The following is a 14,980-nucleotide window of genomic DNA, read 5'->3' on the forward strand; positions in this document are numbered from 1 at the left end:
TTGTCAGGATTAAATAATGTGCATAAATTATTTAACACGGAGCTCACATAGTAATACAGTACTCAAGTGTCAGACTGTAATGTCATCTTAACATTTAGGCGTTTATTCATAGTAACCAGAAATTGTGTTTTATGCTTTTTATTTTTCCTAATGAAGATGCAATTAATTTAAGATGGCACCTTGAACTACTGTTGATATAATAAATAGCAATGCATTACAAAATATTCAAATAGAGTCATTAATTTTTTTCTATTTTTCCCCAAGCTGTGGCAACCAACAAAAAACACAATGACGTTCTAGTGACCTAGATATAATTATGTTCCTTTCAGAAGTAAAGTTTCTTTAAACATAGTAAAAACAATATGACCTTATTAAAATAAAACTCTCTTAACTATATGTGCCTTTAACAAATTTTTATATTTATATATAAATATAAGAATATACAAAGCTTGCACATAACTAATAAGTATAATAGCATATCATTAAGAAGCACTGTTTTCTAAAAAATTCGTGAGTCTGCCCTTCTTGAAACATAAAGCTTATTTTCCATTATCTGTATGCCATTTTAAAACCTTTCAATATTCCCTTGAAATTAATAAATATGAATTAAGATTAATGTACAAAACTTCTGTAGCCTTAATGTCATATATGATAAAAAGAGATCTAGAAGATACTAGTGTAGGAAAATCTAAGATGGCATCACTATTTCTGCACTCTTCACTTGAAGCACGCTGAATAGCTCCACTGGTTACAGCATGTCTAGTTAAGATCCCCTCACTCTGTGTAAGCTCTTCTTATTTCCCTGGCTACAATTTATAGCACTGAGCCAAGTCCAGCATTTCCACAAACTGCAGCAGAGTCATAAAACACTACCAAGCAAAAGGAATATCAGTTGCAAATCAATCCTATCTCCTAGAAAAAATAATTGGTAGGTTATTTCCACTAGCTGGCAACATACATAGTAACCAGGACACAAAGCAAGTACCAGTACTTGGGTTCTGGTCCCAGCTTTACAAAATATTGGCATGTCCTCTTAATCACAAAATTTCACTGAGAATCAGTTTTCTTATATGATTTGACAAACTTATACAACAGTTGTGAAGATCAAATAAGGTAATATATAAAAATACATTTTGAAACCTATAAAGCAGTCTACATATTTATGTGTTTATGTACCTTGTAATACATTTGAATATATTTTAATTTTCCACATATTACTTCTCAATGTAAAAATTAAAACAGCCACTTGCCAAAAATTCATTAAAATCCTATTTAAATCATTCTACTTGTGTTTTAAAAATAAAAAGACTCTTTTAGTTTTAGAAAGTTCAATTTGTCAAAAGAAATAGAAGCATTACTTTAAAAAGCCATTATATCTCAAATATTTTTAGATATAAAAAAGCATTTGAAATTAAAGTACATACACAGTTAACTTCTAATTCTCTTTTAACATTTTTCATTTAAACAGACCACTTCTTTGGGACTTTACCTTATTTGTATTTCATGCTGCATCAAAGAATGAAATCAATGCATTTTGGTCATAACTGTCCAGAATTTCCAATAGAAGGGGTACTTTAGTTTTTACATTGGTGCCTTTAAACTTAAATTTATCTATGAAAAGATCAGTGATCATGCCTATAAAGAAAAAACATAAATTTCCTGTCAGTGATTAGTTATATTTAATGACACAGTATTTCACTGAAGTAATTGCTTGATAATCTATTTTTAAGCACCTGTAATTCCATGATTTAACATACACAAATCTAAAAGCCATGTTTTTAAAAATATTCATTTTGGGGGGGATTTTAAAACAAGTTTCAAGATATAAATCATCTGCCTAATAACCCTCTTAACAATTGATTACAAGCTATTAATTCAGACAATCAATCACTGGCCATTTTTGAACTGCTATCAGTATATATAACATCACAACAAGTGGTATCTTTTTTGCACCAAGCTGACCATTTTGACATAGTCTAGGCAGATTCTATTTTTAACAGCTTATCTGAATTAAAATATTCCACCTATATGTTGACCATTCTTGGGATTTGACTTGAAGGCAAATAGTCCTAGGTTCAAAGATCTGGGCAAATCATTTCACCTGGAGTTTTCTCATATGTAAAACAGGAATAATTCAAGCTGTCAATCCTTTATCCAAAAAGCTTGATGCAAGATGTATTTCAGAATTTTTCCTATTTTAGGAAGATAATGAAAGGAATATACCATGGTATTAACCCAAGGGGACTGAGTGGCAGCATCCAACAGCAAAACATAGTACTATTTCTGTCACAAAATATACAGATGAATATTTGCACTAAGTGGAATAAAAAAGATAGAAACTTGGGCTGGGCATGGTGGCTCACACCTGTAATCCCAGCACTTTGGGAGGCTGAGGTGGGCAGATCACGAAGTCAGGGGTTGGAGACCAGCCTGTCCAATATGGTGAAACCCTGTCTCTACTAAAAGTACAAAAAAATTAGCCGGGCTTGGTGGCGCACACCTGTAATCGCAGCTACTCAGGAGGCTGAGGCAGGAGAATTGCTTGAACCCAGGAGGCAGAGGTTGCAGTGAGCCGAGATCGCGCCACTGACTCCAGCCTGGGAGACCAAGCGAGACTCCGTCTCAAAAAACAAACAAACAAACAAAAAATATATATAAAACCTCATGTCAGGTTAAGTGAGGTTTTGTTATTAAATTAATTCAGATTAAGTCAAGATTTTGCTGTCAAATTATTTATGAAAAAAACTTTGGTTTACAAAGCTGTCTGGATTTTGCAATCAGTGATGTTATGTACAGCCAATCTCATAAGTTATTATAAGGATAAAAGAGACCATGTGCTTGTCATGTAATAAAGGTTAAGACATTATAGCTACAGTTTGTGCCTGGATATGTAATAAAAAATTCAGTAGGCAGCCTTAAGGATCAATGTGTACTAGTGATACCAATTGGCTCTACAGTGACTATGGAAGACTTGGCATAGTGTAAAAGGCATGCATTTTGGGGTGAGAAGATTCTAATGCAGGCATTATCACTAACTTGCTAGGTGACAACAAATTCCTTAGACCCAGATTTCAGTTAAAGCATATGAAAAATGAAGATAATACCACCTACCTTGCAGAGCTATTGTAAGGATTAAATATCTCACCTGATTATGAAGACAGTGTAAATAGTGTGCTATATACAACAGGTCTTATGTAAAGATTGCCAACAAAATTGTTTTTCTTAAGCTGTTTCTTCCTTCCTCACTCCTTCTTTCCCTCCCCTCACCTCCCTTACTCTGTTTCAACATAATTTGTGAAACATTCAACTTCTCACCACCAAAGTAAGTTTTGAATTGTAAATTGACACAACACGAATACTGTATATCCTTTATTAAATTTTGCCTTAAAAATTTTAAATGCTGCATTTTTATATTTCACAATAGCAACAAAACATGACAATTATTTGTGTGAAATACAGTCTAAGCTCTAAAGGTTCATAGATTACATTCATTTTATACCAGGTTTGTTCACAGATTAATTAATCACAGTATACTTATTTCTTAATATACTTGCATTTTATCAAGTAAAAGAATTAAATATTAAAAGTAGCTTGACAAAATACAGAAATATTCTGTGCAATAAATTTGTTGTCAGCTGATTCATGACTGGTTCATGAATCATGACTGATGTAATCTTTTTATCTTTCTGCCCAGCTTCTCTTACATGATCCTTGGGAAATAGCCAGTTGAAAAGAAATATGGCAAGGTATTCTAGAATGGTCCACTAACCATAGAGTCTTTCAAGATGTGCAGGTTGCTTTTTGTATTCTTCCTGCAGGTGATCTGCCTCTTCTAGAATACAGTGATATTCTGGTATCAGAAAGTTCGTATTTCTCTCATGAATCTGCAGTTCCTTATTTAAAATTAAAAACAGAAGCACCTGAATATTCAAAATTCAATCCAATGTAATGTTAAAGTATTGATAATTTTAGAAATCCTATGACTTCAAATAATAATCACCAGTCCACGACGACACACGTACTTACTTTTAAAGCATCAATTAACTGCACTTTCTTAGCCAAAAGCAACTGGTACTCCAGCTTTGGGTGGATTAGCTTTAAAGTGTGTGTGACTGATACTTCATTTATCTCTAGAAGGAGTTGACCAGATGCAGTTAGATAAATCACTTTGATTAGAAACATTAATAATGTAACAACAACACAAAATAAACATCAGAAAGAATTATTAATTTTGTTTGTTTGTTTACCGTATGATATGTTGAGGTTAATTTTCCTTTTTGTAGCTTCTTTAGAAAGCACATCTTTTAGGATGGAGATAGTAGAAATGTTGTCAGATTTAAAAACTCCCTCTCCTTTTCTATAAAATCAATATATTTTTTAAAAGAATAGCTGTAGAAGGAAATTGTCCAGTACATATATATTTTATGATTAGTACTTAGTGTATAGATTTCATTTGACTGTAGATTTCTTTTGTATACATATATCATTAATATAAAGCAAATTTAAACATGTAATCCTTTACTATTATATTAATTCAGCTTCTGAATATACTTGTAAAACTAAACAAAAGATATATGCCTCCTAAATATGTGACAATTTATATAAAAACTTCATTTAAAACAACTTTTATCTTCATTTTTCACTAATATTTCCAACAGCTAGCCTTATATATAGACATATATAAAATGCACTTAGAATTGCTTACTTACATAAGTATGTTTTTCTTGCATGTAATCACACAAATTACAGTGTGACTATATGCTTTATCCTTAAAAGAAATCTGATATCAAATATGAAAGAGTGACATCTGCTGTTTTTCATGCTCAGCATCCAATGCCACTGCTTATGGTCAGAGGACCGTTCTTTTTCTTTTTTTTTTTTTTTTTGGAGACGGAGTCTCATTCTGTTGCCAGGCTGGAGTGCAGTGGCGTGATCTCCACTCACTGCAACCTCCACTTCCTGGGTTCAAGCAATTCTCCTGCCTCAGCCTCCCAAGTAGCTGGGATTACAGGCACGTGCCACTACACCCAGCTAATTTTTTCGTATTTATAGTAGAGATGGGGGTCTCACCATGTTGGCCAGGATGGTCTCGATCTCATGACCTTGTGATCCGCCCACCTTGGCCTCCCAAAGTGCTGGGATTACAGGTGTGAGCTACTGAGATTGCAGGCGTGAGCCACCGCGCCCGGCCAGGATCGTTATTTTTCTTTAGGTTACCACTCCTCTTTCTCTTGCCCTCTTCAGTTTCAGTGGCAATGGTCTCAATCTATTTCTGGGACTTTAGGAGGAAGCATTGAGCAGTACATTCCATACCCCTGACCACAGTGGTTCATGGCTTAACAATGATACTCAATCCTGGGACTTTTATTGGAGCCAGTGGGCAAGAGAAGCTCTATAGCAGCTGAAAATATGTAAGACTGGATTCTAGGAACTGCTGGTGGCCATAACACTGCATGGTAAAGCCAAGAAAAGATAAAAGCAGAACTGAACAAGGGATAAAATCTTGATGACATCAATTAAGCCACTGATCCAGTTGTGCGTGAGGCAGATTACTGATAGACTTTTAAGTTATGTGAGCCGATAAATTTATTTTATTTGGTTAAGCTGCTTGCATTTGGTTCCTTTTTACGATGACCAAGTTTCCTAATTAATATATATCATCTTTCATATAGTTAACGTTACCTTTTAATTTGGTTTTCACACACACACAAATGATGTATACCAACTAGCTATATGCAAATGATAATTGCTTTGGTCCGGTGTGGTGGCTCACGCCTGTAATCCCAGCACTTTGGGAGGCCAAGGTGGGCAGATCACTTGAGGTCAGGAGTTCGAGACCAATCTGGCCAACATGGTGAGACCCGTCTCTACTGAAAATACAAAAATTAGCCAGGCGTGGTAGCACACTCCTAAAATTCCAGCTACTCAGGAAGCTAAGGCATTAGAATCACTTGGGCCTGGGAGGAGGAGGTTGCAGTGAGCTGAGATTGCGACACTGCACTCCAGCCTGGGCTGATGAGTGAGACCCTGTCTCAAAACAAATAAAAAAAAAGATAATTTTTTTTCTAGAAAGATAAATAATACACCCTTAATACTTTGATCTCAATTATGTTTTAGAAATCATGACATTTCTATTAGTCTTTAATCTTAACAGATGATATTTAGTAAACACATAGTGCCAGGTACTATAGAATGACTCAAATGGTTATCTTCTTTTAATCATCATAACAATTCAATAAAGTAAGTGCTATTATTTTCATTCCTCAGAAAAGAAAACTGAAGTTCAGAGAGTTGAGCAACCAGCTAGGGTCACATAGCTGGTAAGTCACAGAGCCAGGATTGAAACATTAGTACGTCTGCCTCCAAAGCACATACTTCTACACTACCTCCATACACATATATTTTATTCAGGCATCTGAAAAACATCTGTTGAGTACCTATTATGTGCAAAACTATGTTTTAGGTCCTTGCAGGCTACATACAAAGATATTTAAAATTAGACTGTCCATGAAAATAAAGTTTAACTTAGAGAAATAAGTTTGTATAAAAATTATTAGGGGCCAGGCGTGGTGGCTCATGCCTGTAATCCCAGCACTTTGGGAGGCTGAGGCGGGCAGATCACGAGGTCAAGAGATCAAGACCATCCTGGCCAACATGGTGAAACCCGTCTCTACTAAAAATACAAAAATTAGCTGGGCGTGGTGGCACGTGCCTGTAGTCCCAACTACTTGGGAGGTTGAGGCAGGAGAATCACTTGAACCCAGGAGGTGGAGGTTGCAGTGAGCCAAGATCCTGCCGCTGCACTCCAGAATGGCAACAAAGCGAGACTCTGTCTCAAAAAAAGAGTAAAATAAAAAATAAAAAATTATTATATACTTTAAGCAGATAACAATAAATATCACAGACAAGTAAGAAAAAATGCTATGGAAACAGAGAAGAGAATCAAGGGAGAATCAAAGAAGGCTTCAAAAATGTAGCTACTGCTGGATGCAGTTGCTTGCACCTATAATCCCAGCTACTGGGGAGGCTGAGGCAGGAGGATTGCTTGAAGCCAGGAGTTTGAGACCAGCTTGGGCAACACAGTGAGACTCTGTCTCTTAAAAAAAAAAAAGTAGCTATTAAGTTGGACTTTAAAGGATAAACAGTTTTGAATCTTAAGAAAAAATACTCAAAGACACAGAATGATAAAAGAGCAAAGGTGTGCTATTATAACAGTATATAATATGCTAGGGGCATGTTGAATTGTCTGCTATGATTAGTGTGTGAGGTTCATTGTGGTACTTCAAAATGGGAGTAATTATTACAGGTTTAGACACAGATACGCTTCCTTGGACGGTACAGTGAAAAACCTCCACAGAATGGATGTTAAAACCAATTAGATTTCTGAAGAGTTCTTGGTTCTAAAAGGCTGAATTCTGAGGTAAAATTATGTTTTTAGAATAATACTGTTATTATCCTAAAATAACGAGAGAAGCAAGAGGTATTCTACTTCTTGCTCCCTAGCTGAGACTTTACCATGCTAAGTTTTTAGAACTTAGGAGAAAACCACAATAATCTGCTTAGGGAAAGAACCTTAAGAGGCAGGGGCAGAGAAAGAATAATGAGCTCTCTCCCAGACAAACAACACAAAGCAAAAACAAAAAACAAACAAAAAAAACAAACATACACACACACACAAAACAAACACAACCTATAGGCCAGGTGTGGTGGCTCACGCCTATAATCTCAGCACTTTAGAAAGCCAACACAGGAGGATTGCGTGAGCTCAGGAGTTTGAGACCAGCTTGACCAACATGGTGAAACCCTGTCTACAGAAAATAAAAAAATTAGCTGGGCACGGTGGTGCGTGCCTCTGGTCCCAGCTACTCAGGAGGCTGAGGTGGGAGGTCAAGGCTGCAGTAAGCCAAGATCATGCCACTGCACTCTAACCTGGGTGACAGAGTGAGATCCTGTCTCAAAACTAACAAACAAAACAAACAGCAACAACAACAAAAAAAAAACAAAAACAAGAAACAACCTACAGATGTGAGAATGAGCATGCAAAGACTCTGAAGAAGCAGGAGGATCCAAGCTTAATGGGTAGATGTAGAGAAATTGGCCTTGCCCAAGAAGTAGGCCATTTCACATTCAGAGACAGGTTAAAAAAAGGAAGGAAAAGTTTAGCTTCTACTATATTGAGAAGTTGAGAGGAATTATTGGAGCTTATAGAAGATGAGTTAGAAGTGCCAGTGGAGGAGCGAAGGGTGCAACTAGAAGCTTGAGAAGCGTATAGAACAATATAATGACCTCCGCACCATATCAGGATAGCTACAAAAAGCCTGCATTTTCTAAGCCCTGAAGTTCTAAGCCATGTTATATTTGTGCATAAAGAAATTCAACTGGAGTATTTATTGGAATTAGGATAAATATTCAAATCAATTTGGGTAGGACTGTCATCTTTTACAATGTCTTCATATTGATGACTATAGAATATATTACTCCATTTAATCAAGTCATTTGTCAATAAAATCTTACAGTTTTCTTCATGTAACTTCTACATATTTCTAATTAAGAATATTTCCTACAGATTTTATCTGGCTATTTTGTTATTGTTATTGCTACTCTGAAAGGGTCTTTTTAAATAATTAATTTTCTCACTAGTTATTGTTATTGTTGGGAACTTAGGAAATGTATTGATCTTTGCATATACATCTTTACTCAATTGCTTTTCTAAACTTACTAATTTGATTTGTTTTTCAATAGATTATCTTGAACAGTATAGATTTTCAATCAGATTACTCACAAATAACTCCTAACTTAAAGGAAAACTTAGAAGCTATATTTATATAAAACGACACTTGTGAACCAGTAATAAGTTAGATTTACCTGTAGGTACTTTCAAGTTGCGTATCTAGAAAGGTGTTCTGAAAGTAAAATGTCACACATTCTCCTGCTGGAGGTTTTTCTGGAACTTCAGGCAGACAAAAAACCACCCAGGAGTGAACTTCAGCGAAACTGAACTGGCCTGTTAGGGTCAGTGTATTCATGGGTCTGTAATATAATAGTAGAGGCGCACATTTATGTGTGGGAATACATGAAAGTATTATATGTACACATTAATAAGCAGAATTTTGTAATAGTTGTTAAATATAAATGAAAACATTCAATTTTCTGAGATTAATCTTATACATCAAATAAATGAACATTTCAATTTCATGAAAAAAAATCGAACACTTACCTATACGTGCACCTGTGCTAAGTATCAGTTAAGTGATATATGTAAACAGGTTTTATTCATTATAACATGCTTTTCAAATAAAATTTCATTTATTTGGGTATATTTCATTTTTAAAAAGTTTATTTTTTTTTTTATTTTTATAGAGACGAGGTCTTACTATGTTGCCCAGGCTGGTCTCAAACTCCAGGGCTCAAGCAATCCACCTACCTCAGCTTCCCAAAGTGCTAGGATTACAGGTGTGAGCCACCACGCCCAGCCCTCATTTTAAAAAAGCTTATCTAGTATTTCTACTACATAAACTACAAAACATACTTATACAAGGATCTCCTTAGGGAAATAATCAGTATAGTGTGAAGGCAAAGAATTGGGCTTTTGAGTAAGACAGGCATGGGTTGTTCCATTATTTACTAGCTCTGTGCCATTGGACAACTTATAGAATAATACCTTCTATTTTCCTGAAATATGGGATCATACTTTCTATCTTGCAAAAGCACACCCTAAAGTAACACCAAAAAAACTGTAAAATAAATCAAATTTAAAATAAATCAGATGGATAATTATAAAGAGTTAAGAAAATGCAGTTTATGAAATGAAAAGTTCGGACCAATCCCTGTCATTTGCAGATGAAAAAACTAAAACCTAGAGGCTAAATTAAATTATTCCCCCAAAGTCAGACAGGAACAGATTGTAATCCAAGTCTCTTGATTCCCAATTTGCTGTTCTTTCTAGCATACCATGCTGCCTCCATTAGTACAACCTTGACTTTTAAGCAAGACAGAAAGAGTCTGTTCTCTTTAATGTTTCCCAAAAATCTTCTTTAGGAATAGTCTGTCTTACATCTTATTTAAATTATATATTTTAAATTATAGGCAGCAATATAAAGAATATGGGTTTTGGCTTCAATTAATAGCTTTAGTCCTTTTATCAGCAAGTTACTTAACTTTTCTAAGCCTCCATTTCTCATTTGTAAAATGGAGACATTATTACCTGTCTTGCTGTAAGAATTAAATACTACATAAGCTCCTAGCATAATACATGGCACAAAGAAAGTAATCAGTAATTGTTCATCTCTTTCCCTTCTCTTTAAGCCCATGTTCTGAAAAACTACAAAGAAGTGGATGCCTAAGTTGGCATGGAAATAAAAGGCACTATCACAACCAATTGCTTTATCAGTATTCCCTAAGAAGAAATATAAAGGAAATATAATATTTGAGGCTGATACAATGAGGTCCTATTCACAGAGAACTATTATGCTATCTAAAGGTTAAACACTATTTACTCTCACATTAAGTATCTGAGAAAGAGAACTGCTATTCTAATAATCCCAGAATAGTAATATATGAGAAAGATGGGAAAGTCCAACTCAAACCAGCCTCTAAAATAAGACAGAGAATCTTATATTTATTAGAAATATTAAATCTATAATATTTAAACTGTTTATTTAATTTTTAATAGTAGAAATTGCTAACAGAATTTACACTATAAAAATAAAAAACAGGTCTATTTGAATTGTGTAATATCCTAAAAAGAAACTGCTCTTTCCTTTGTCCTACCTGTCATGATCAATAAAGTGAGTTCTTTGATGGAGTGAAAGAGGTTTGATGTGGTACTGGCGGACCTGACAGGTTTTGGGTTGAATTCTTGGAGTCACATATGCTTGTAGTGTGCCATACTGGCCTTCAATTGAGCGAATCTGATTCAATACAAAAGAGGAAATAAAATAAGAATATTTAGCAACAAAACATATCTTTAGAATGTTCAACACAAGTTATCAAGTACTTAAAATTCACTAAGATGTGAAGACCTAATTTAAGAGGAGTTGGAAAGCTGTCCAGCTTCTTTCTCCTGTCCCACTCTGTTCCAATTCATGGGACAGACTGTAGTACCTCTTGTACTACACAAAGGTAACTTCTCTAATCTAATTAATACTTTAACTCATACTTTTCATGGCATGAGGGGGAAAATATCAACATTTGACCTAAGTGGGAAATATTTAAAAAGTTTAAGCAAGATTTTTTGCAAATGTTGCACTGTGAACATTGCTGACAAGGAAGAGGATAAGAAAAGATAATAAGTAAAAGTACAAAAAGAAAACAAAAAATAGATCTGATAAACCTATATTTTGGTGCTGATTTTTAAAGAGTAACAAGCTCATATTGGCAGAGATTTTTTTCCACAAGAAAAAAAGCTTTAATATAGGACATAACAATTTTATATGAAAAATTATTTTGTAATAATCAGTATAACAATTAATATTCCTTATTCACAAATTCAAACAATAAAGAAAAATCTGGACAAACATGTAAGTCACCTGAAATCCTCCCACCCCAGATGATCACTATTACTACTTTGGTAGTTATGCTTTCATATGTCTCTCTATGTACATGTACAAAAAAAGAGAGAGTATTTAGCATATAGCTGTTATTATAAAAATCTATTGACAGAAAAATTGTTTCAAATAACTTAATTACTGACATTCTGTGAAAATAGAGATGCATACCTGTAATCTAATTATGGCATATTTGGACTGGAAATTCTTTTGGGCTATTTTGAATATGACTGGCCGGATATCCTGAGAATTCAACATACTTAACAGGAAATAGTAATTCACTAAGCTGGGAAGATCTAATTTAAGAGAAGGACCTAGTTTAATATATCATTTCACATGACTAAGTTCTACTGGATATCAGACATCTTTGCTTTAATTTCCAATATTCACATTTTCCCCCTTATCTCTGCCTCTCCTATTACCATCACCTCCCTGCTCCTCCCATCCCACTTATGCCTCCTCATATTGTATAACTGGCTATATCAGACAGGTGTGTTTCTTTTCATACATTTCTTCATATTTATATTATAGATAAAAATATATTCAAATTATATATAGAGGTTTTATCAGCTTGTGTGTTTTATGGAATTCCCTCCATGTTAACATGTATAAATCAACTCATTCTTTATAGTAGCTGTATAATATTCCAAGACATGGATAAATAGCTATTTATTCAACCATTCAATCATTAATGAGTATTCACCTTGGTTCTACTTTTCTGCTTCTACAAGCAATGCTGCAATTAATTATATTCATGTCTGTTATGTATATTACTGCTATTTTATTGCCATTAATAGATTCCCCCAAAGGAGCTAACATCTATTTTCCCAAGTGGCTGTAACAACTTATATTTCCACCAGCTATGACTGACAGTGTCATTTTCTTCATCCCTGCCCCCTAGTGATATTGTTCTTTAACATTTTTTGCCAATCTGTTGGATAAGAAGAAACTGCTTTTTGTTATTTGAATTTGAATTTCTCTGGCTAAAGATGAGGTAGAACTTTTTTGTTTGTTAGCTATTTCGATTCCCTCTTCTGTGTTTTGGGTTTTTTTTTTTTTTTGAGATAGAGTCTCACTCCATTGCCCAGGCTGAAGTACAGTGGCACAATCTCGGCTCACTGCAATCTCCGTCTCCTGGGTTCAAGCGATTCTCATGCCTCAGCCTCCCAAGTAGCTGGGATTACAGGTGCGTGCCACCCTGCCCAGCTAATTTTTTTGTATTGTTTCTTTTAGTAGAGATAGCGTTTCACCATATTGGCCAGGCTGTTCTTGAACTCCTGACCTCAAGTGATCCGCCTGTCTTGGCCTCCCAAAGTGCTGAGATTGCAGGCCACTGTGCCCAATCTTCTCTTCTGTGACTTGCCTATCCATATCCTTTGCCTATTTTCCTTACTTGGTGGTTTTTATTGTAACAATAGGCTGTTTATATGTTATTGACAATTACCTATTATTGATTAGACAATTAAGTCTTCTTTCTTTAAATAAGTAGGTACTTAATTCATCTGAATTTATTTTTTATATATGGCTTAAGATAATAATTCATTTAATTTTCTTCTAGATGGATGCCAGTTGTGCCAACAGCAATTTTTAAATAGAAATAGTGATTTAATAGAAGTGTTCTCTTCTATTAAAATAGAAATGTCATGCACTAAATTCCCATAAATGTGAAATATATTCTGGGTTCTAATTCCAGATTATTCTGTTGCATGGCCTATTTATTTAGGCTTGGAAATATCCTCCATTATTTTTATTATGGTAGCTTTATGGTATGTTTTATCATATGGCAAAGCAAGTTCCACCTTACTTTTCTTCTTTTTCATAATTTTCTTGGCTCTTTTCAGGCATTTTGTCTTTCTTCTATACATTAAAATTATTATATCCAATTAAAAAAGGAGGAACACGGCCGGGCGTGGTGGCTCACACCTATAATCCCAGCACTTTGGGAGGCCAAGGCAGGTGGATCAACTAAGGTCAGGAGTTCGAGACCAACCTGTCCAACATGGTGAAACCCTGTCTCTACTAAAATACAAAAATTAGCCAGGCATGGTGGTACACGCCTGTAATCCCAGCTACTAGGGAGGCTGAGGCACGAAAATCACTTGTACCAGGGAGGTGGAGGTTGCAGTGAGTCAAGATTGCGCTACTGCGCTCCAGTCTGGGCGACAGAGCAAGACTCCATCTCAAAAAAAAAAAGAGAAACATTGCTTTTAATCAATTTTTACTTGACTTTCAAATTTATTAGCAGAAACTTGCTCAATGTAAAATGTTTAAATGTGTTTTTTCTTTTAGAAATAAATTTATCCTAGTTTTCCATTTTTCTTTCAAAGTACATAAAAGGGAATGTATGCAGACCAAAATGAATTGTTTAGGGGAAAAATCATATTTAACTGGAACTTCCCTAACCAGATGTGAAAAAAATATTGTGTGACAGCATCTCTCTTGAAAAATAAAACCTTTGAGTTTCAAAACATCAGCAACACCAGGAAAAAAGTTACAGTGCTTAATTTTTAGATCATAGGTCTATCAAAATTAATCCCACTATAAATAACTAAAACAGATTTGTGTGCTATGGTAAGTATTTAATTACGAAAATGACTATGTCATTAAATTGCTAGAGAAAACTTTAAAAGGTTTTCTCTAGAATGTATGGTAATAAATGATATCACTGGAATGCAATCAGCAAAATTCAGATGGTAGGAAAATATATGGCGAACGCCCAGATACTTTAATAACTAAGTTAATTTAGAAGATGACTGTCAGGACCAGCCTGGCCAACATGGCAAAACTCCATCCCTACGAAAAAAAAAAAAAATACAAAAATTAGCCAGGTGTGGTGGTGGGCACCTGTAATCCCAGCTACTCAGGAGGCTGAGGCAGGAGAATCACTTGAACCTGGGAAGCGGAGGATGCGGTGAACCCAGATCATGCCACTGCACTCCAGCCTGGGCAACAAGAGCACAACAGCGAGACTCCATCTCAAAAAAAAAAAAAAAAAAAAAAAAGATGACTGGATTAAACAAGCTGTAAAACAAAAATCAGTAAAATCTGAACATTAAATATCTTATAATATTAAAAAATTATTGTTGATTTTTCTTAGGTGTGATAATAGTGTTGTAGTTATGTTTTAAAAAAAGAGAGTACCTATCTTAGACACACTACATGAAATTATGAATATCTTGTATTTGCTTCAAAATATTTTAGGGTAGTAAGTGAATAGCATAAACAAGGTGGCCATGAGTTGATCATTACTGAAGCTGTGTGATTAATACATGGGGATTAATAACTTTTATAAATGTTTGAAACTTTCTATAATAGAAAATTTGAAAAAAATTTTTCAGTTACAGGAAACTTTAAGACCAATAATTTTAGGCTGGGCATGGTGGCTCACCCCTGTAATCCCAGCACTTTGGGAGGCTGAGGCATGTGGATTGCTT

The 14,980-nt window shown here is 34.8% G+C and overlaps 1 protein-coding gene across 2 annotated transcripts in view; it reads right to left on the reverse strand.

Moving 5' to 3' along the window:
* Positions 1-69: 69 nt before the first annotated feature.
* Positions 70-14,980, reverse strand: part of BBS7 (Bardet-Biedl syndrome 7) — a 45,881-nt gene continuing 30,970 nt past the window's right edge. Inside the window, exons 14-19 of one of the 2 annotated variants that reach the window (XM_054484805.2) lie at positions 10,771-10,910; positions 8,866-9,030; positions 4,248-4,357; positions 4,027-4,130; positions 3,770-3,893; positions 70-1,635 (exon numbers count right to left, since the gene is read on the reverse strand). In XM_054484805.2, coding sequence (XP_054340780.1) covers positions 1,502-1,635; positions 3,770-3,893; positions 4,027-4,130; positions 4,248-4,357; positions 8,866-9,030; positions 10,771-10,910 — 777 coding nt within the window. In that variant the 3' untranslated portion in view covers positions 70-1,501. The remainder of the gene's footprint in view (positions 1,636-3,769; positions 3,894-4,026; positions 4,131-4,247; positions 4,358-8,865; positions 9,031-10,770; positions 10,911-14,980) is intronic. The other variant, XM_063664072.1, reaches the window with a different exon arrangement.

The sequence above is a fragment of the Pongo pygmaeus genome, chromosome 3 (assembly GCF_028885625.2).
Source record: "Pongo pygmaeus isolate AG05252 chromosome 3, NHGRI_mPonPyg2-v2.0_pri, whole genome shotgun sequence".
In the NCBI taxonomy this organism is placed as follows: Eukaryota; Metazoa; Chordata; class Mammalia; order Primates; family Hominidae; genus Pongo; species Pongo pygmaeus.